This window comes from Xiphophorus hellerii, chromosome 11 (assembly GCF_003331165.1).
Source record: "Xiphophorus hellerii strain 12219 chromosome 11, Xiphophorus_hellerii-4.1, whole genome shotgun sequence".
Classification (NCBI taxonomy): Eukaryota; Metazoa; Chordata; class Actinopteri; order Cyprinodontiformes; family Poeciliidae; genus Xiphophorus; species Xiphophorus hellerii.
In genome coordinates this window covers 9,245,062-9,267,414 of record NC_045682.1, presented here as the reverse complement: position 1 = coordinate 9,267,414, position 22,353 = coordinate 9,245,062, and the positions used below count along the sequence as shown (strand labels likewise).

At 38.8% G+C, this 22,353-nt stretch overlaps 1 protein-coding gene across 7 annotated transcripts in view; it reads right to left on the bottom strand.

Moving 5' to 3' along the window:
* arhgap32b (Rho GTPase activating protein 32b) overlaps positions 1 to 22,353 on the bottom strand; it is a 90,844-nt gene that overhangs the window by 7,278 nt on the left and 61,213 nt on the right. For 4 of the 7 annotated variants that reach the window (XM_032575798.1, XM_032575800.1, XM_032575799.1 and 1 more), the window contains 14 exons: positions 21,764 to 21,886; positions 21,080 to 21,157; positions 19,732 to 19,813; positions 17,899 to 17,949; positions 17,511 to 17,585; positions 6,769 to 6,918; positions 5,027 to 5,129; positions 3,554 to 3,698; positions 2,986 to 3,068; positions 2,570 to 2,677; positions 1,633 to 1,778; positions 1,345 to 1,546; positions 354 to 499; positions 195 to 269 (listed from right to left, as the gene is read on the bottom strand). In XM_032575798.1, the coding sequence (XP_032431689.1) occupies positions 195 to 269; positions 354 to 499; positions 1,345 to 1,546; positions 1,633 to 1,778; positions 2,570 to 2,677; positions 2,986 to 3,068; positions 3,554 to 3,698; positions 5,027 to 5,129; positions 6,769 to 6,918; positions 17,511 to 17,585; positions 17,899 to 17,949; positions 19,732 to 19,813; positions 21,080 to 21,157; positions 21,764 to 21,886 (1,567 nt within the window). Of the gene's footprint in view, positions 1 to 194; positions 270 to 353; positions 500 to 1,344; positions 1,547 to 1,632; positions 1,779 to 2,569; positions 2,678 to 2,985; positions 3,069 to 3,553; positions 3,699 to 5,026; positions 5,130 to 6,768; positions 6,919 to 11,929; positions 12,135 to 17,510; positions 17,586 to 17,898; positions 17,950 to 19,731; positions 19,814 to 21,079; positions 21,158 to 21,763; positions 21,887 to 22,353 lie in introns of those variants that run through there. The other 3 variants (XM_032575801.1, XM_032575802.1, XM_032575804.1) reach the window with 3 other exon arrangements.

Here is a 22,353-nt window from a genome sequence, read left to right as displayed (position 1 = left end):
TCTTAATTAAAACTATATCAAAGAATTATTCAAAATATAAAATTTATGCAGACTAAAGTCGATTTTTGAGCACTTTGAATCAGGATTCCCACGATGACGAATTGTAATTCTGTATAAAATCGATTTTTTCTGCATCTCTAGACAAGCACAAGGATTTTGAGTCAAAATGCACCAGAGGGCCTAGAAATTATTACCTTCAACATTGTGCAGTGAACTCAGTGACTCCTCGCTTTTAGCTGACCTTAATGTGGCCGTGTCGCCTCGGCCTCCTGAAACGTCACACAGTGTTTCTAAATGCACAGTTCTGGGTTCCCACAGACAGCTGCTGTTCAGTTAAAGCAATACAGACTCACCGGGGAGAGCCATCGCTTTCAACTCACTGGGTTCACTGGGGTTGCGTTGCAGCTTACGCTTGGATAGAGAAGACGATTTGCCGAGGTTGAAGAAAGAGCGCCAGCTTCCCACAGGAGACTTTTTGGATTTGATAGGTGGTCTTTTCCTGTAGAGCATTACCAAACATTACGATAGTGCAAAATTTACTTAAAATATTGCATACAGATTTGTAAAGAATCCATTCTGAGCTGTTTTAAAAGGGGAAGGATTATGCATTTTCCACACACATAGTGCCGTTTTATACCACAATTAAGTAAATGTGTTACTTTCAGTTGTTATAAAATGCTTTTTATATATGACTTAAAAGAAATTTGACTTGCCTTGAAATTAGGCCTATGTCTCTTTAACAACGCTTGCTCTTTCTGAAACTCCGCTTTCTGGAAGTCATTACAACATCACTCCTCCATTAATCCGTGAACAACATTTTTACCAGTGTTTCACTGAGAAGTAGTTTGTATAATGAGCTCAGCAGATGAGCAGTTCCTCCAGGTATTTGCTAATTGCTTTTGGCTAGTCGGAAGGAGCTGGGTGGGGAATTAGCAGGGGAGCAGGGCTCTGTAAGGCGAAAGCTCGGAAGCTTGGAAATTACAGGTCTGAGAAGGAGCTGTGACTTGAAAGCGGCCCTCGGTCCACCCAGGCGTTCTGCACAGCCTAATGGTTGCCGTTAAGGATTAAAGGATTTCTCAAACAGGCATGACAGAATCAAGGAAACACTCCAGGTATGTTTTTGATTAGAAATTAACATTATAACATGATGTAAAGCTCAAAAAAGTCAATTTTACATAATACAACCCCTTTAAATAAAGGTAAAAAACTAAACAATCTGATTATACAGATGGAAATATGGGAGTTAAATACTCAAAAAGCTTCCAGCAGAGGGAGACAGAGTACAGGTTTTTAATAACTTCATTCCAAATTATGACTGTTTCATGAAGCACTGACATGACAAACCTCTCAGTGGGAAACTCGATGACCGTGTGGAACTTCCCCTGCAGGGCAGCTGGACCCTCGCCCACCTCGATGTACTTGCTGTCTTCAGTCACAGGAGAGTTGATCTGAGCCTGAGTCCTGGCCTGGGCCTCCTCCAAGCTCAGAAGTTTGGTGGAAGGTGATGAAACCAGCAGGGATTTAGGTCGAGATAGAGAGTTGTGTCCTGGTGATGCAGTTACAGGAAATGAATGGCAGTAATGTAGACATGGAGCCTGCAGTACATGCAGCGGTGAGATGTTTTGTGTATACCTGTGCCCTCTCTGATCAGGGAGCTGAGTTTGGTGCTGAAGAGCACATCAACGTGGTTGAGGATGAACTCCACTACTACAGACTGAATTCGTACTTCCATGAAGGCTGCTGTGCCGCTGAAGCAGGCAGATTCAATCTGCTTTGACCTGAATCAACAGTACAGAATAGGCTTGTTTTAATCAAGAACTACAGTAAAAGAAGCCTGAGCATTACCTTTTAAAAGACAATAATGCCTCATAAAGTAACCATGAACAAAATGTGAAGAATGTACAGATGTATGTCCACTGTTAGGGCTGCGTACCACTTTTAAAAATGATCAACATACCGTCTAAAACACAATCCAATCAATATTTATCCTGTACATTTAATGAGCCAAAATAAACAGATTTTTACTATGCCCACTTACACAAACACAAAAAAACATTTTTTTTCACTGTCCACAGATCAATAAATAATTACTGTATTCTGTAATAAAATGATTAAATGTTTTAAACTGCGCTTCAACTAATAAAACCCGATGTAGTGTTGTTAGAGTCTCGTTTGGATTGATTACTGTTAGTTGAAACTCCTGGCTGACTCTGCAAATATGTCACGGGATACACAATCAAAAGAGATTGTGTTGTTGATGCTGCAACATTTAATTAAAGATCTGCAACACAAAATAGCTCAGTTTAGTGGTAAGTTGCTACTGTCTGTCTACATGTATCACAATGGAAAAGAAAATCAACAGATGGTTAAATATAGCACACATCCCCTCTATTTTACAGAATGTGCAGCCAAAAGATTCCTGGATGAACACTTGGTAAATATTATCCTCAAAAAGAAACAATTTGGTGACTTGAAAACTGAAGAATGACTGAAAAAAAACTTTAGACTGTCACGTATTTAGCACAATGTTAAAAACCCTGAAGAAGGTATTGAACATGATGACCCTTACCGTAGCAGGTTGGGAGCCCAGACAATGGCCAGGTTCTTTGTGTGCATGTTGGTGATGTAGCTGAATGCTGCCAGGCGGGACAGGTGTCTCATGAGGAACTCCAGGGTCCTGGAAATCCAATAATAATCGCCAGAGACTCAGCTGGTAATGTTAAAACTAATGATCCTTGCAGAGTCATTTCTTAACCACTGTACCTACTAGATTTAGGGACTACTAAGTTCATAAATCCTTTGGAGTATTTTGAGTAACTTCCATTTTTGTCACACAAAGAACAGGAGGGATAAACTGTACTGGGCTAAGTTATTCCCTTTTAGTGTGTTTTAAGTTTTAACATCAGCAAACATGAACAAGTCCAATGTAGTTTTAACCAAGCTTTCGTAAACTGCCAGCAGATGGCAGTGTGCTACCACACTGACCTGTAATGAGGTGGAGGAAGCTGCTGAATGACATCATGAATTTTGATGAGTCGCTCTTCGTCCGTTGCTGCTGATACAGCCTCCTTCACAATGAAACCAAGGCCACAGATGAATGGCAGGAGGGGACAATATTAAACACATTGTTACTCTTTGCTGGTATAAAAGCCCCGAGTGGAGTTAGCAACCAGTGAAGCCCCCATCTTTCCCTGTGCAGCCATGGCAACCAGAAAACATTTACCTCGGCCTCAGGGACGGCTCTGTTGTGCTTGGAGGAGGTTTTTTATTCCAAGTCACAAAGTGTGGCAGCATTTCTAACGACAGGGCGTGTCAGGTGAAATGCTAATATTTTGGGGTTTTCTGTGACTTACATTGTTATCACTTTTGAAGAATTTAAAATTTTTTTTAAAAACAAAAGTTACAAATAATTGTACAGCAAGAACAGCTAGTCTGACAAGAGGGAGCGCCAAAGACAGTCCTGTTACACCCTGGAGGAAGAAAACTTTGCACCAAGTGATTACTTTCTAAGCACACATAAGGAGAAGTGCTCTACGCGGGGGGGTTTGCTTACAGAGAATTTCTCGTAGAGCTGGTAGGTGAGCAGCGGGTTGGGCAGCTCTCTGAAGTACAGCTTGCACAGCGAGCCGACGCAGTGGATGTCCTGGATGTAAACATCTTTGGTCAGGTCAGGTATCTGCTCCGAGTCAAACTCATGCCTGATGAAGAAGACAGAAAGAACAAAGCAACAGTCAACACGCTAATACTACAGAAAAATGCAACTGTGAATCATTTATGAGTCTGTGAGGATCTGCAAAAGAAAAAACTGCAACACACTTTCCATTTCAGAATTTCATGCTTTTCCAATTTAAATTTCAAAAATATTCAGGATGTTTGAAAGCAAAGAAATGTATCTAGTTGTTCTACAGAGCCTGAAAAGACACGATACAAAGTTCATCTTCCAATCCAGGAATGTGGTAAAAAAATAACTGTTTATTAATGTAGTTCATTCTTTATCTAAATTAGCTCTCCTTAATTATCTACTTAGATCTGTTGGGTGCAGCTCCTTAAAGCACAGTTTGTACATGCTTGATATTTTTGTTAGTTAGCTTTAAAACTGGGTTTCTGGGTTAAGAACTATACTGTGATTTAGGAAGCTCTACATCCCTAAAAAGCAATGAAACAGCCCTGTGAATGGATGTTTATTATGGGTTTTTCACTCAGTAAGTCATGTTATTTTAGAATATGACTTTTCTGCTTAAAATATTATTTTATAATTTCAATAAATTTTAAATAAATATAATTAAATCCTAAAGCAGAGAGAAGAAAAAAACTAATTCTGGGGAGGAAAAATGGTGTCCTAAAATAAATAGATTTCATAAACTGATGTTACCAACAAGTTTGATGAAAATTCAGATTAAGCCTCAACGATTCAGACAAAACGTGTAGGAATGTTTTAATCAGACTCAGAAAATGATGACAACTTCATGTGTAGAAGCCCTGTGAATAGTTCACAGCTGAAAAATTACTTGTCACTTATGGGTGCCGGTTTATGGCATCAGGAAATGAAAAAGAGACAATGAATTAAAACAAAAACACCACAAGTATTTGCTCAAAATGAACAAAATCAAAGGAGATTCGCTCATGCTTTTAGCAGTCCAATAACAAACATTAGAAATGAAAATCTAAACAAGAGCACAGAATATGCAAACTTGCCACTGTTCAGACATGTTTACAGTCCAATCGTTACTCTTGAGTTGACGCCAATAAGAAGGAAACACCAAGAAAAGAACCAGTATAAAGTGAGTTTACTGAAAGTTGGCAGCTGGACCATCAAACGTAAAGCAGGAATCCATTCTGCACGGTAGCACACAGAGCTTTGCTCCTGGAAACTTAATGACATAAAACTCTGCCTCCTATCAGCATGACAGATTTTACACTACCGTCTATGTAGCGAGTAGAAAGTGACAACTTTTCTGGAGCAGCCTGGAGGTCTTAGCAACAATTTTTGAGCTTAAACTCCGTTCAGCAGGAAATGTCTCCTTACCGCAATTTCTGGATATTTGAAGCGATCCCAGAGAGGCGGTAAATGCCGTCCACCACGCCGTGCTTCTCGATGAACTCTGTGCAGCTCTTGAGGACTTGGGGCACTGCCAACACAGAATAGAAGACCAGCATGTCATCTATTTCCAATCAGTTTTGTCTGATTTGAGCACTACAGTTCCATGAACAGAGAGCCCTGCAGTTGAAGGTTGAGTAGGGAATCGTCAGGCTGCTGGAAAACGTCTGCAGGCTCTCTTAACGTAACGCACTTTGAAAAGAAAAGGGGAGAGCACTTTTTAAATAAAAAATATCCTCATGTAATGTAATGTTACATGTTTCCATGGTAAGATAAGACGCCTGTGACTGAGACAATCCAACACACACACAGCGTTAAAGCGTGTGTGACTGCATACTGGGAACAAAAATACCTTTAACAAAGTTCCTCCGTTCTGCTTCAGCTACTATGAATCATACAGACATGTTTTACATGTGCTCACTGTTTATAGAAGACAAAGTAAGAGTGTGTATGTGTGCAGCAGAGTTTCCAGACCTCCCACCAACACACACCAGTCAGAGGAAGACAGAATGAGATGTTGAGGGGAGCAGCTGTTCTGATTAACTCCACACAGCCGCAGAGCAAACATGAAACCAGGAAGAGTTTCTTCAGAGAATGGATGGACTCAGCTCATTTGCCCAAAGACGACGACAACAACAAAATATAGAAAATCAAAAACACAACAGCTCTGAGGTGTTTGGCAGTAAGGCAGCAGAAGCAGGTTCTTCTGGGTGCGGTGGGTTGTTGGGAAAGGTTCAGGTGAATCAAGACTTGTTTTGGAATTTGGGACGTTTGAGAAACACTTTAGACTCCTTTTGTGGTCTTTGGGCTGCGTTACTCTTGCACAGCTTTTACAGCAGGTTTTACTGCCAAAAATGAAGTACAATCACAAACATGCTCCTAAATAATTACTTCTAACATGTGAGAGCTCAGCTCTTTATTCTGGACTTATCAACACAGCGTATTACTGCTCTGTTTATGTTTCAGATTAACCAATTGATAATTGGTGCTTAATATGAGATGATTTAACAGAACTTGAACCAGATTAAGCTAAAACTATGCCAACTGATGAGTTTTTGGTAGAACATATTTACAAAGAAAGTTTGTTTTTAATCTTACATGCAAAGTAAATACATTTTTGTACAGTTTTGGCTTAATTATTTCTGTGAGTGTGTTGCTTTTTTAGCAAATGGCCTTTTTTGAGTCTACTCCAGCTAACGATTAATTGATTACTAAATTAGTTGACGATTATTTTAATAATGAATTAGTCACAATTAATTTGAGGACTTGTTTCAGCCCTAATTTGGACAGACAAAACTAACTAAATTTAGGTTAAAGTAAACCTAAACCAGACTCTGATGATGGGAGTAGAGTCTGGACTCCATTTTGCTCCTCGGCTCACCTGAGGAAAACAGTCTGTGCCCAATGAATGTAAATATTGATTCTCCTGAAGCAAAAAGAGACAGGGAAGCCGATGTGTACTTTGATGATGTGTATTATATTAACTGCAAGTAAACAACTCCATGCCCAGGGAGCATTTTTGCGCAGTTAAGCCTCCCTTAACCCGAACTCTTAGCTTAAAGCTGAACGGATACTCTCTGCTGATTCACTCAGTGTCTCTGTGTTAACCAAAGCAGAGAAATACTCATTTAAATGCAAAAGCTAGAAGTGTTCAATTAAAAACGCATTACCGTCATGTCCTGAGTTGAGGAGGTGTTCTCCCAGGTCACAACCAAACACCCTTTCCCGGAGGATCCCTCGCTGCTTCAGCTTTTGCTTGGTGGGCCTGGACTTCATGAAGGAGCGCAAGAAGGTGATCAGTTTCCCGTGCTTCTTAGATACTGAGACAGGAAGGAAGACAGAAAAAGACACGTTGGGTGATCAGAATACTTGTTTACTGTGGGCTGTACACAGACTCTCACATTAATCCATGCAGGAGAGTGAAACCCCAAACTGGTCAAAGCTGCCCTATTGTGTGTTTGAGTTTCCATTCTCATGCTAAGTCGCTCTTTATGCGTGTGCGGTCTCGGATCCCGCCTCCCAGGCAACAACAAAGGAATCTTCCACATCCAACAGCAGCATCGTCCTCGCCCCTTCAACACAGAACACCTTCCTGAAAACCAGATAGCCCGTTGGAGGAACGTCATGAGCTCGGTCTTCGTCTCTGGAGAAATGTGGGAAAGGCTATCAAGTTCATCAATTGGAGAAGCAAACAAAAAAGCCATCCACTTCGCAAGACAGTTTCAAAATCTTCCAGTTAGCCACCAGTAAGAGGACAGTAGCAAACTCTGGTTCTGTTTGTTTGACCCCAGAACTACAGAGTCATTTTGGGCTGAGCGTTCTACACAGCGTAACTTGCCACCGGCTCTGTTTCTGCTCTCTATCACGGCCACTGCTTCAGAGAGGACATTCATATCAGATATCACCCCGTCTTGTTATTCCACTATTCTTTTAAAGCATTACAACATCTGGATTCTGGAAGTTATTAATTTACATGTTCATTCTAAGTAATTCTGAAACTGCTGTACAAGTTTTGGCCACCATTTCCTGTCTTAATAGAAAAACTGCTGTGGTACCGAAAACCTGAGTAATTGCTTGTGCTGTCATTTCAAAGAGGAATCTAATCACATAAAAGTCGACTATTGTGGGAGTTCCTCTTGCTGTCTGCTGCAAGGCGATGTGGAGCTTCACTGAGTTCAGATAAACAGGACTTTGTGTAAGTAAAGTTTGCATTTGCTCTTAATCTTAGTCTGGAAGCTTTAAGTTAGCGTAAGAACACAAGTGTTATCTGAATTATTTTTAACTGGAATCTGATAGCTCAACTTCCCTGTAAACTACAGAAAACAACAGTGTGTGGAAGCTGCTAATGAGGTTATTGCTAGTTTGAGGATTAGTGAGGTGTATGTGGAAATCACAAAGAGAACAAGAAGGTGCCCGCTGTTTACTCAGGCAGCCACAACGATTAGCTGAAACCTGATAAGTTACATTCGAAGCTAATTTCTTCACTGTCTGCAGACTAAACTTCTCTTGTTTCAGGTCAGTTAGGATTACCAAAGTGGATTCTATTCAAATGCCACAACATTTGACCCAAGTCTTGCCGTTTGAAAGGCTACGCTAATGAATAGTAAGGAAATTCTGAATTTAAAATAAAACTCAGTTTCTTTGTTCTGCCAGTTAGCAAATGGAAATGTTGGTCATCCTAATAGAACTGAAATGACATTAGTTTAGCCTTCTATGTCAATGTGAAGATAAAACAAAACAGAGTTTTGCTCCTTTTCATATGGCAAACTAAGGATAACTTAATATAGGAGCTAAAATCATTTTCATTCTACATTTTGAAACGTTTGTCAAATTCTTTAACTGCAGAGATTTCTGGTTCAGTAAATCTGAGCTTTTTCCTTTTTAGCATGTTAAAAAGGATGTAAAAGAATACATATATTAGTAGTGTTTTTTTCTTTTAGATACTTGTTCTATTCAATGATTGTACTGGATCTGTGGATATTTAGTGATTTGGAGAGAAAACATCTGCAAACTCTGGCCTGGTTTTTCTGAAACTATTGTATTATTTACCCACATTCTATTGGCAAGCCCTTCAATTTTGAATTGATCAAAATCAGAAACAAACATTTTCTGTTTGTTTCTGATTTGTCTTGTTGAAGTCTTCAGCAGTTCAACATAGTACTGAAAAAGACACTGGAAACAGCTAAAATTAGGATAATCAGTTTTGAAGTTTATAAAATCTGCTATGTGTCTATAAATTTGGGGGGGAAACTGCAGTCAAGACTGTGATTAATCAGGAAGAAAATAACAGCCCACAGCCTTGACAAGAAAATGCTCAATTATTACAATAAAAACATGTTTTTAAACACAAAATTCCTGAAATGATTGCAAATCTTCACAATTATTGAATATTTGAAATTATTAAAGTAATTACTATTGACCAAAAACTTTATAATTTCTTCCCTTCTCACAATGAGAAAAGTCACATCTGTAAACACCTCTGGACTCCTGATTGTGTTGCAAAGCAGCAGAGTCAGCTCCTACTCTTCAGCCAGCCTCTGCAGAGTCACGCAGTCACACGCACACACACAAAAACATTGCCACATATGGCAGGAGGAGAAGCTGATAGTGCAACTGTACGGGCTCACAGTGACGAGTCACTGACTGAGAGGACAACACGGAGATGAGTTCAGTGACAGACATGCCTCAGAAGCTGGACTGAGACTCCCATCTGCTTGTTGTCACAGAGGATGACAGTCATAAAGGTCCAAGACAGCAGCAGGGTGAAAGGCTGGGAGCAACAATTAATTACAGCATGCACAGTGTTCATACACAGAGAATTTCTGCTGGGTTGAGTGTATGCACCAAGAGAAGATTCTTCAAAGTCAACTGGAGCGAAGTGTTTTAGGAAAATTTCAACTGATTTCTAAAACCTCCTGGCAGTCCAGTGACCGACCTTTAACATACTAAAATGGACTTTTAAGAGTTTGAAGGCTCCCAACAATCCAAATTGTCTTTGAAAAGTACAGCATTTTTCCCCCCCTGCTAAAACAGGTTTATTACAAACCGGTGGAACAGAGTGGTTATTGTTTGCAAACATCATAAAATCACTTTGGCAATGTGACACTCCAGAAGGTACCGGGGGACTCGCTTATTTACAGAAAGAGACATGGAAGCCAGCAGCCTGAACCGATTTCTTTCCTAAACCGAGGCAGGACAAAGCCAAACACAAGGCGCTGATTATAAAACCTGAAGAAGTTGAGCAGATTACACATGAAGCTCTTAGCTGACTGCATGCTGAATCAGCATTTACGATGAATCACCAGCATCTCTTAAGAAACTAAACTTAATGAAAACAATGTTCTTTCCTAACCTAATTTCACTACGTCATACGACCTGGAAGTCTTCAGCAGTCAGACCAAAGGACAGCTCAACAGCTGTAAAACAGAGACGAGACCAAAGCCAGCAGAGTCTGAGTAGAGGTCAGGGCTGGTCCAAAGCTTTTTGGGGCCCTAAGCAGATTTTTATTTAGGGGTCCCTCATACAGGCATGGCAACACCAGATATTGCTAAGATGAATGTTTATCTATGTGTGTAGCATACCAACTATCGCTAACGTCATAGGTAATTAGCTTGCGTCATACCAGTGTCATTATGGCTATTGATGTTAAACATACAAGAGCAGCAAACTTTAAAAAAAAAAAATTTGGACTTTGAAATGCAGAATGGTATTTAGGTGTGTCACATTATTCTAACTGTTTGAAATTAACACCAGCTGATAAACACAGTTTGTTATCTCAACAGCAGGAAAATCGTAACCTATTATTTATGTAACTACTATGAAAATAATATTGAAATCATGTTCCATTTTTATGTAGTTTGTATTTATTTTTATTATTCTATGAATATGTACATGTATATTTTTTTCATGTAAGCTTGGTGCTCTTGGAAGCCCCTTGGACGTGTGCAGGTCCTACAAAGCCACTCAACTCTCATTGGCTTGGGCCGGCTCGGCTAGGAATACACCAGTGAAATGGACGGAGCCTGGAATAGGACAAAGTTTTCTTTATTACTTCTGATCAGGAAGTGAATGAGAAAATGTTAACTAATATGCTTCTTCATATTCGGTTTGATTCAAAACTACTTCTTCCAAAAAAGCTGCAGCAAATTTTTTCTCTTCAAACTGGAATATCTGATGCGCTGACAGCAAGTCTGTGAGTCTTCCAGTACATCTAAGACTGCTGAACAGGAAATTTAGACTCTTCTCACTGTTGCCTCTAGGAAATACCGGAATTCGGAAGTCTACCTTATATGGTTTCTGGCAGCATAAGCATAACTTCAACAGAAAAATTAAAAACGTTTATTTTCCCAAACAGTTGTGGATGACTGCGAGTCAAAGTTGGCTTTTTTTCTTTTTTAGTAAAGCTATACAACAAAACTTCTAGAAAATTACACAACAGTATATCTCTGTGCAAAAATAATGTGTATTGACAGAATTAACATCAAGCAGTGTTTAAACTTTACAGCTGCTGACAGGGTGACATCCGCACACTGCTACGTGTGTAAACAGCAGTGCAGCGTCTTACTAATAAAATGGCAATCATGACTGTCAGTGACCTCTGCTTAGACAGACGCTCAAAGTGTTTGATGACGAGGTCAGCTAAATGTCTGATGCTTTCATCTCCCTGTGGAGAGATGACACCAGAAAGAGGCAACTGTTCCAGAGGGCCTGTCTGTGCTCCATATGTTAACTCCAACCCTCCATAGTAAAGGAGAACAAAAATAACTGGCCAAGAAACACAGGAAAACAGGACACTATAGGGAACATCAGCACAATCAAATGCAAAACAAAGGCTGCCCTGTTATCTCTTGTAATTTTATTACTGTGACTAAACATAAATGGAAGCCATCTCCTTACTTAGAGAGGCTTCAAACGATAAACTTTATTAAGGTGGAAGAGATATTTAAATCGCAAACCATTTCCTGCACGTTCCTTACAAGGTGCTGTCTGACCATTCAAATTTTAGCGACAAGCGCTGTGTGCTTTTCATCGGGACTTATCTCAGGTTTTATTATACCCTCCTAAACTAAGAACAAAAGCTTATTCAGGAAAAGTGAGTCAGCAGTAGCTTAAATGTCCTTCTGAAGGACTGACAATGACCGATACAAGATACCAAGCAATTTTATAAATTTAATTAAATAACCTGAACAAGTTTTGGTAGTAAGGATATTCTTTAAACAATGAATCCCTTCGGAAAATAGCGCAAGATGCTTACAAAACGAATCCACAACGTTCCATTGTAAAAAAAAAAAAAAAATCCTAACTTGTCAGAATCCAAACGCTGTTTCCTACCTCTTCACCATACCGCGGGGCTTTCCTTTACGCTTCTACGAAAGCAGCTCAAGTCCAAAGAACAACTCGCTTTTGTTCCGCTAAATCTGCGCCAGAATAAAATCCCAATTGGACCTCCTCAGAGTAGCGCGAGCTGCCCCAATGCAGGGTAAGAAGGGTTTAAAGGTCGGAGAGAGCGCGCGCGGCAGACTCGTTCACTCCCTGACTTCAAAAGCTTCACGGCATGCTACGTTCAAGGGCACCCGGAAATACTAAAGTTTCAAAAGGCTCACCACGTACGGGAAAATGCTGCTTTAAAACTGGCGTTTAAACTAAGCATATATAATGTAACACGAAGAAAAAATTGAATATAAAAAAACGTTTTATTTACAACTTAAAGAACCTAAAATCAACCATTATATTTTAAAAGGAGATATTCTCATTTAGCACAAACAGACCCCAGCATTATTTTTGCAACAACGTTTCTCGAAGCTCCATTTGTTCACTTTCTCACATCTGAATTCACTTACAGCAAATATTTACAAGTGCAATTGAAGGCATCATTGAACTTAATGAGAAATGTCACTGTGAATACCTCCCCCAGTGTCTGCACTGTTCTGCTCTGCGGTTTACTTGTAATTAAAAACATTTGCGACAACATTTAAGGTGTTATTTGTTTCGAATAAAACGCCTACCATCAGCAGGGTAGGTTCCTGTGAATTGTGGTTAATTCTTTGTTGAGTGGGTGTAGTTTCCCATGGCCTGACATCAACTCTCAGCGGCTGCTAGGAGAAGCCAAACAGCACAACTCCAAAGAATGTGGTTAAAAGTAAAGTTCTCTAGTCCTGGCTTTAAAAAGTCACTAATAGCCATAAAAGATTTTCACAATGACCTTGAGTAAAAACAATAATTCTTAATGGTATCAGTGTTTCCACTAACATTTTTTTAAAAGTGTAACATAATCTAATCACTATATCTAAATCAGAAAAGCAACAGTATTTTGACTTGTAAAAATAATTTAACTGTGATTAGTTGCAATGTTCACTTACAATTTTTAATTACTTTGATATTGATATTCTGACTTAAGGAAAATCATAGAAAGGAAAGCTTATATACTAATCGCTGTCAACAGAAATATAAAAAAAGTAGCCAAAGAGTGTATTAGCCTTTCTTCAGTCAGAAGACTGGAAGTGTGCAGCAACAGTTAGAGGACAAGCAGAGCAGCACCTACTCTCCATACAGCAGGGGAAAAAAATGACATGTTTCTTTGGGATTCCATTAAAATAACTTTGAACAATAAAAACTGATCGCTTTTCAACCTGTAAATTTTTCTAACCTTGATAAACCTTCATACCGGCTACCAACCAATCTATGGTTTTGATTTGAAAACTGGAACCAAACATAAGAATCTGATTCTTCCTCAACAGTCTGAGTTGATGTCTGTTTTTGTTGTTCCTCATTGTCAAACTCACAGCTGAAGGGTTTCTGTATCTTATGATTTCTCCTACATATTATGTTGTTTTAAGATATTTAAGTTCCCAAAGGTCTGTATTATCATTATTATTATTTTCATTTCATTATGTTGATGTTTAAGAGTTTGTCTCTTTTTGACCTGCCTCATTTGTCTCATGACTTCTTCAGATTTAGCTTTATATTGTCTTTAAATAATTAACCAGTGGCCTTGTTAGCAGTTAAAGAAAAAAGTATGAGTACCTCAGCAATAAGTAGCAACTGCAGTACAATAAAAGTATATATTATCATAAGGTGTAAGAGCTGCAGACTGAATCTAATACTTAATGTGTCCTAGCTGTCCTAATATTTTCCTTAACGCCTAAGTGCTGTGTGCTAAGTGCAGTAACCTGCATATAGCTAATGTATTGAAGTCCAGGGAAAAGACAGGAAACATGGTTTCAGTTTGATGCAGCAGAGGCAACGCTGTTAAAAACATAAATATGAATTCCTACCTGCTGGATTCATAGCAGCATGTTTTACAACTGCAGGGGAACCGTGAGAATGTTGTTTATATAACGAGCAGCAGAGCATGTGAAGGCTCAGGGTCAATCTAGTGTAACGTAGTCAGGATACAAATTAAGAACAGCTTCCTTCAGTGCTAAAGTTTTACATTTTAGAACATAAAACTCACCTAATAAGGTCCTAAAATGTGAGTGAAATGAACGAAACCACACAGCATATTATGACGTAATAAATTGTGTCAACACTTTATGACCTGATATATAAAACCTTAAAACTGATGCATGCTTTGTTTCTTTTTTACATGACTGCAGTAATTGAAATGATTCACCCACTGTGAAACAAGCAATAGTTCAACAGTCACTTGTTCGTAACAACGCCTGACTTGTTAGTAGAGTGGCTTGCAAAAGTATTCATACCTAGGCCTGTCACAATAAGCAATAAATCAATGAATCCCATGATAAATTCAAACAAACTCAATAGTTTCCATTGGCGTGATTTATCATTTATGTCTTTTTTTTCTCTCTTTCTACCAAAACTGGGTGATAAAAGTCTTAAGTTTGGTGATTTGGTCTCAACTAGCTCTTATTTTGAAGGACAGTTTTGTTTACAAAGACTTCAAAGTTAATTTTAGTTGTTTTATTTATTTTGGATATTTAAAATGTCTTCCAGTTCCAGTGTTAAATGTTCATTAGAATTTAAAGTTTACAGATCTTTTAGAATGTGTTCTTGAATTATTATTTTATTATAATAATATTATACATTATTATATAATAATAATAATATTATTATTATTTTGCCATTACCATTATGTTCCTTAACAATGGTCTCAAAACAACAATATTATCTTTTATCGCAATAACTTCTCGAACAATTTATCGCCCAGCAAAATTTGTTATCGTGGCAGGAATATTCATACCCCACAATCATATTTTATGCTACTTTCTTTTACATTTTGTCACAGATCAATGTAAGCTGGTGATAATGAGGGAATCTGTTTGCACATGAATGACTGAGTTAAACCTTCTCCATGCATCATAATTCTTCACAATAACGCAAAACAAAGCAGGACAGGATCAACCATCAAACGGCAGACGTAGAGGTCGACCGTACTACCTTGTTTGTCATGTTGTGTAAAGATTTGGGGAAATAACTTCCAACCTATTTATGTTCTGCAAAAACAACAACAAAAAAAAGCCATACGGAGAGTAAATCACATATTATATAACAAACACACCAATGCTTTGCTAAGCCAGTGGGGAGTATTAAAGTTTGTCGAGCTAGTAAAATTTAAGTCTGCGCAAATAATATGCCAAACAAAAAATAATATGCTCCCTAAAAAGATTCAAAAATTGTTTATGGATGAAGGAATATGAGTTAAGATGCTGAGTGAAAGCTCATTCAGTTTTAATACCTGAAATCTGATCGAAACCTTCTTGATGGCGATTTACCTACTTTTGAATCTTTTTTTCTCCTGTTGTCTGGATTTAATTGTTGATTCTGTGTTTTCTATTAATTTTTTCTTATTGTAAAGCTATGAAGAGTTGAAATGGCTTGTTTGCAGCAAACATCTTAAGTGTAGGTCTGTATAAGCGATTTTTACAACACTTGTGAATTATTTTTACTTGACTTTCTTTTGAATTTCTTTAATTTGCAGTTGAAGTTTTGTATAGTAACAGCTATTATTATTACTATATGTGTGTCTGAGTGTTTTAGATCGAATAAATTAAATTATAAACTAAGACATGCAGGAATGGTTTACATCAGGACTTCTCAAACTTAATGTTTAATGGTCCAACTCTGATTTCTGGATAAGGTCAGAGGTTTAATGCCTCTAACTACTTAGTTGTAACTCTAAACCACTAATCCTTCCACTCATCAATATTCAGATTTGCATTTAAAAAATTTTTGATTCACAGTTTTACAACTCTGTTTGTGTTTTGTGTATAACTGCAATAAAATAGAAGTGGAAACCAACAAAAAGTTGTTTTTGATCATGAAGTTCCTGCAAACAAACCTTCCTGAGGCTTAGCATAGTACACAAAGCAGCTTGCATAGTTTCACAGCAGCAGGAAATGATCCATAATCCTTGGGAACGGGAGGACAAATCAAACCCTGTCTCGCACATTCTCTCCCTGTTCCCCTTCCTCTCTGCCTCACATAACCAGCTGTCTTGGCTCCAACATGCTCACAGCTGCCCAGATTGTTGGTCCCCACACATGATGAAGAGGGGAGCAGACGAGAGCCGGCTCTGCGTCTGTTTCAGGTCTACTGTTCTGTGTGCGGAGGAAAGACGTCTAACGGACATTTATTTCATCTACAGTTCCCCAACTTTCTGGTTTCGAACTGACGTAAAACAAAACAAAACGAGAAAAAGCTTTATTTCTACTGTTCGGGGCTGGAGAGTCTAATCCCAGGTTTCAGAGCAAAGCAACCCCAGCATCCAGAGTAAAGAATCAGCAGCCTTGAGCTTGTATGGTCTTGATTTTTAACTGAGACGGTTGCACGCTAACAGTTTCCATCCAGCATTGGTTGGTGGCGGGGGAGAGTGGGTCCAGGCAAAGCGAGGAGATTTTTCCAGTAGCATGTGGTTCCCTGCAGGAATGTGCTCTTTCAGTCGCCATGGAGAGGGAGACAGAGACTCCAACTCCTGCAGGACAAAGCCTTAACGTCGCTTGGATGGGTTTACAGGGCCCTTCATTGTGAACGGATTAAATAAATCAAGACTGGTGGAGAGCTAGCACCATGGCATTCCTGCAGCGGCCTTTCACCTTCAATCAGACACACACAGATGGCCCTCATCACCCCCCACCACCACACACACACACACACACACGCAACCAGCAGCTCTGTGTGGTTCTCCGGGATTCACACTCTTATCACTTATTTACTCCAGTCCTGTTCCCTGCTTACAAATGTTCCTCCCATCTTTTGAAGAGTTACACCAAAGAATTAAAAACCTTTTTTTATCATATTATGCATGCACTCTACACACCAGTGCAGAGCTAATCTGCAGATATAGCAGAGCCTGCTATATGAGCAGGTGTGTAAAAGCCAAGGATTGCACACTTAGGAAGATCTACGATAAACGGACACTTTCAGGATGAAAAAGGATTGAGAGAAGAAAACCAAAACCAAGTTCAGTTCCTCATTCCTTGGGCTGTCAGGACATTCCTTCATCAGAAGGAACAGAAAGGTGAGCGCTACCACGAGCCGTGCATTGTACAAACAGTTCAAGAGTCCTAATAGTTGCTCCTCATCCAAGACAGACTCGCATTTCTGCTTAAAAACGTTCAACTTCTTCCCACAATCCAGAGTAATTTGGTGATGAAAGAGAAAGAAAGAAAAAAACACAGGAAGAAAGAAAAAGAAAAGAAAGGGCAAAGTTGCGGGTGTGCTGCTCTTTATTTTCATGTTCTCTTCAAATAAAACACATCAAACGACTACAAAACCTTCCCGTAAGTGAAGAGTTGAGCCCAAACCCAGTTTAGGTACCGCAACCAATAAGAATGTTAAGAGACACACAGTGCAAACACATCACTCAGGAGGAAGGAGTTAGTTCTTTTGTGTGTGTGTGTGTTCCTGTTAGGAGGTGGTGGGACAACACACTGGAAGGGGGGGTTTGGTCTACCTGAACTTAGGTTGTAGTGGTTTAGCGGGTCGGCCACCCATGCACTGTCCGGCATTACACTCTCCATCTCCAAGTCTGCATGCAATCCCATGGACGGATGGACCAACAGACATTTGGATGGATGAATGGATGGATGGATGCATGGTTGGATGATGGCGGCATGAGAGAATCAGAGGGAGAAAAGCACTTTAAGTCAGATAACAAACCAGCCGTGTACGTTTTCGTGTGTAGGAAGGAAAAACTAGCTGGATCTAACGAGTGAAGAAGCTGCACTGGAATCTAATTTACATTTTTAAATAAAGCCATTTTGAACAACTGTGTGTTTATATGCAGGCGAGTGAGGGTGAATATTCAGAGAGGCAGGTGAGGTGTGTATACCAACACGCACAGGGGGGGAAGAGACTCCATGAAGCAGGCTGCAGGCCAGAGGAGGGGGAGGCTGAGGCAGAGGAGTCACAGTCAAAGGCAGCAAATTAAGACATGCTCAAAACAAACCAGCAGACATTATAAACAACGCAGTGAAGCAGCGCCGAGCAAACAGTGCGACATTCAGCACATCAGAGGGTGCTTTAACACTTAATCTGCAGTAAGCTGTTCATTTACAGTAGGTACAGCAGAGTAGGAGGGTAAGACTAAGAGATTCATAAAATTACCAGAAAAAAGTTGTTTTAATGAGAGCAAAGCTTCAAGAACTGAGGTGACCAGTTCGTCTGGTTCGTGGTTCTTCGTTTGAAATGGTCCGTTGTTTTAAAAAGTTCTGCTACTGTTAATAATTTGATACTGACGTGTTAAAAGATTATGTTCTAAAACGACACTAAAGATGCTCAACATTTCTTATTTTAATCTTTAATTATTTTTTGTGCAGGAGTTCTAAAATTACTACTTCGTTCAAATATTACAACTTTATATAAGTCATATGACTTTTTTCTTGTATGATTACGACTTTATACTGTTTACACGACTTTATTTTTTATATTATTACAACTTTATTCTCCTATTTGACTTTTTTTCGTATAATTATGACAAGTCTGGTAATATGACTTTTTTACTCGTATTACAACTTTTTCTCATTATCAACACTCTTCTGGTAATGTTATGACTATTATTGTATCATGACTTTTCTGTCAGTATTACAACTTTTTTCTAACATTATTACAACATTTTTTTTGTATTATATTTTTCTTGTATTACAAAATTTTTCTTGTATTATTACGACATTTTTCTCATATTCTTATGGCTTTACTCTCATAATGAGCTTATTCTCGTAATATTACTTTGTTCTCATATCATTTCGACTTCTATAACTTTATTCCCGTTATGATTATGACTTAATTCTCGTAAGGCTTTTTTGTTCCAATATTATGACTTATTTCTTGCAATATGACTTCATTCTCATCATTTTTTTTCTTAGCCTGGGCCTAATACTCTGTTGTATGTAGGACATAAGGTTATGGCTCAAATAAAAATAAAAAAAGAACAGAAAAATGAAAGAAACGTTTAAGGTATGCAAATGATGCAACTGACCTGTGACTATTTTATGGCAAAACAGATGCAAAAATCAAAACAGGCCCTGAAACATTTAAAAGCAAGAAGTGGGCAAGCAGGAACCCAACTTGAGACAGAGGGGAGATGTGGGTGTGCACGGCGACAGCTAAAAAGCAAAGCAGCAGTCTGGTTTAGTTACAATGGATGTGGTTAGTAAAACCAGATAACCTAACCTCTAAAAGGCCCATTAACCTCTGATGATATTTCTAGATCCTCATTAGCTGGGAAACTTGGAGTGTTTTCATTTCCATTTCATCATTCCCTAACGTCTTAGAGGGCCTGTGGTGGTTTGGATTCAGTCACCCACCATTAAGCCCAGTGGATGGTTGTGACAGTGAGTCACAGTCATGGATTTGGAAGGTAGGAGGCAGATTTATAAAACACACTGCGCTTTGATCATGAATGGGTTTGGCATTTTGATGGCGCTCTCTTCCATTCTAGGACGATCTAATGCTAAACAGCTGCAGCTGATGGTAGGGTGAGGGAGGGGTGCCAAGGACAGCGAGTCCGTTTGTTCCCGACACAACGATCTGTACAAATTTCCGACATCTGAGTCAGTCTGATGTGATAAGTTTATGATCTATAATGTTGTCAATGGAGATCGATTATTATTAAGGAAACCTCAAGCCCACCCTGAAGCCCCCAGTCCAGAATGGATGCAGAGCGGCGGCAGTACCTGGTTTTGGAACAGAGTTGGTCATGGACTGTGGCACTTTATCGTTTATGAGCTCCACACACTCGCTGGGAAAGAAGCCAACCTGAAGGGAGGGAAGCAAAGAGAGAGCTGGAATTAGAGAACATGAGGACTTGAAACACGAGAACTCATTTCATCTGCAGCTCATCTGTTTCAATCTGTTCTCATTCAGTCATCAGCCGTTACTCTGGTAATCTGCAGGTTTGTAAGTTTAACGTGCAGAGTGTTACACGGTAAACATACAACTTTATAATGATTCAGTGCAAAAGAAGACATACTGTTAACAGGTGGGACAGGGAAGTTGCTTCCCTTCAACCATCTGTCCTCATTCAGGTCTGAAGTTCAAAAAAACTTCATTAGATCCATATTTTAAATATGTATTTTTACATAAGAGTAGAGATGATCAAAATAACAGACATTTCAGCTTGACCGGCTCTGACCAGTGAGCTGCAGGAAGGGTAGAAAAAATACTTTGAATGCTGCTCTTATGTATTATTAATAGGGGTAGGGATTTATTGCATCGTTTATCAGTTATCGTGATAAAACATTGTTTCATAAGAATTTTGATTTATTGCCGTCACTATGAATTCCAAGTGTTTAAAATCCATGTTCCATGACAACATCATTGAATGTCAATAAATGTGAAAATATGATTAAATGCAGTTACTGTGTGCAGTTTTGTGATACAAATCACATTTTCTTTATGCGACTAGTGTCCTAAAGAAGAATATGACAAAAAAGAGCAAAAAACAAAGTGAATAACAAATAAATTGTTCTTATCATCATTTTTAACATTTTCAGAATAGTACCTCAAAATATTGAGTCCTTATCCTTATATATTTATTTATTTTTTCATAATCTGGGGAACCTGAACGTGCTCAAACTGATATATGTGCGAGTCAAAGATTTGTAAGATCTAGACAGTTTCTTTTTAGTTCTCCAGGTTTATGTTCACAAAAACATGCAACACAGTTTACATTAGATTTGTTAAACTGTAAGTGTGACTAACTAGTCAATAATGCAGCAGGTCATTGTTCATGTAAGTCAGGCCTGAATAACACCTGTTACGGTGCGTTTCACATCTGAACAGAGAGCTTCGTAATAATGCGTCGAGTGTCACAGGAGAAGCAGGTGCACCGGTAATCTCTCCAAAGCCTCACACAAGGCAGATTTGTTTCTTTGCTTTGTCTTTTTTTTTTTCCATCAAAATTTTACTTTGAAACGCAATGCTTCTTTCTTGTCTCCTAAAATCCTCAAGCTTTCAAGCCTGAGGCACAGACTGAAAGTGTACGTGAATTCTTTTGATTTCTGCCATGTGGTATGAGAGTACCTGAAAGCCATGCTTGCCCCTCCACCAGGTGGTGTCCTCTTTTGGGGGCATGTCAATCACAGAGACGATGTCCCCAACCTGCACAGAGCAACAGATAAGAAGAGGATCAACACTGTGAAGATATAAACATCTTTTCAGTTCCTATTAATGCTGTCATCTTTCCCTCTCTGCTCTCATGTGCTACTAAATCCCTTTGCAGGAACCTGAAGGATTCAGGAAGTATTTCTTCTTGAGATTCTGGAGGTCCACATAAACAGAACCTTCAAGATAAGTCGTCTGTTTACATATTTAATCAATCTAATCAAATCAGCAGAACACTATTCGGTTTTTCCAGAGGAAAAGCTCCAAGACAGACAAACAAAGAGGATGTGAAGCTACGAGGTCAGATGTAGAACTGGTTTACTAATGCTGTCAGTTACTGTTGTTTATTTATTACTTATTTATTTAATTCATTTAGTTTGTAATCCATGCTGCATACTGGCAAACAAAAATTTTGAATGAAAAGCAGTAGTTTGAAGAAAATAATTTTACCACTTCTCTCAAAAGTCAATTCACTGCACCATAAACAACTAAACATCAACCGACCACCCATTCAGATACATCTTTAAACACAAAACGGGAAATGCTTATCTACAAAGGTAAAAACAAAAAACCTGTTGGTTTACTAATGATTATGATCATCACCTCAAACGACAGCTCATCTGAGGCCTGAGCGATGTAGCGCTTAATGACGTGAGCTGCAGCGATGGCCGGCACGTTGATGGAGGATTCTTCATGAACCAGCAGATGATTCCCCTTATTATCCACCTGGTCAACATGCACACCCACAGACGGACACACACACGCACGCACACAATAAATATCATTAACAGCATCAATGCACAACTAATAGATCACTACAAGGGGGATGAAATGTCTCCATAGTTTTTAGTTTGGACATATTTACAAAAGCAGCAATCATGTTTAAGTTTTATTTCATCTTGTTAAATAAAATCAACTCCCTACTCCAGAGAAGTGTAAGGTTTCCACACTCAGACCATTGTAAGGTTCCACTTGCGTAAAAAGGCTGCTTTGGGAAAATGTACCGAGTGCATACTTTATAGTTTCACTGTATATAAAAATAAAGCATTTCAAAGTCAAACAAAAGTCATGGACAAAGGTTTTGTTGTTTTAGGTTCAACAGTTACAGATTTTTTAAATATATTTTTATGGCCTGCCAAAATTAAAATTTATCCTCACTTTAACATTTACAGCTCATTAGTTCATCAGGGATA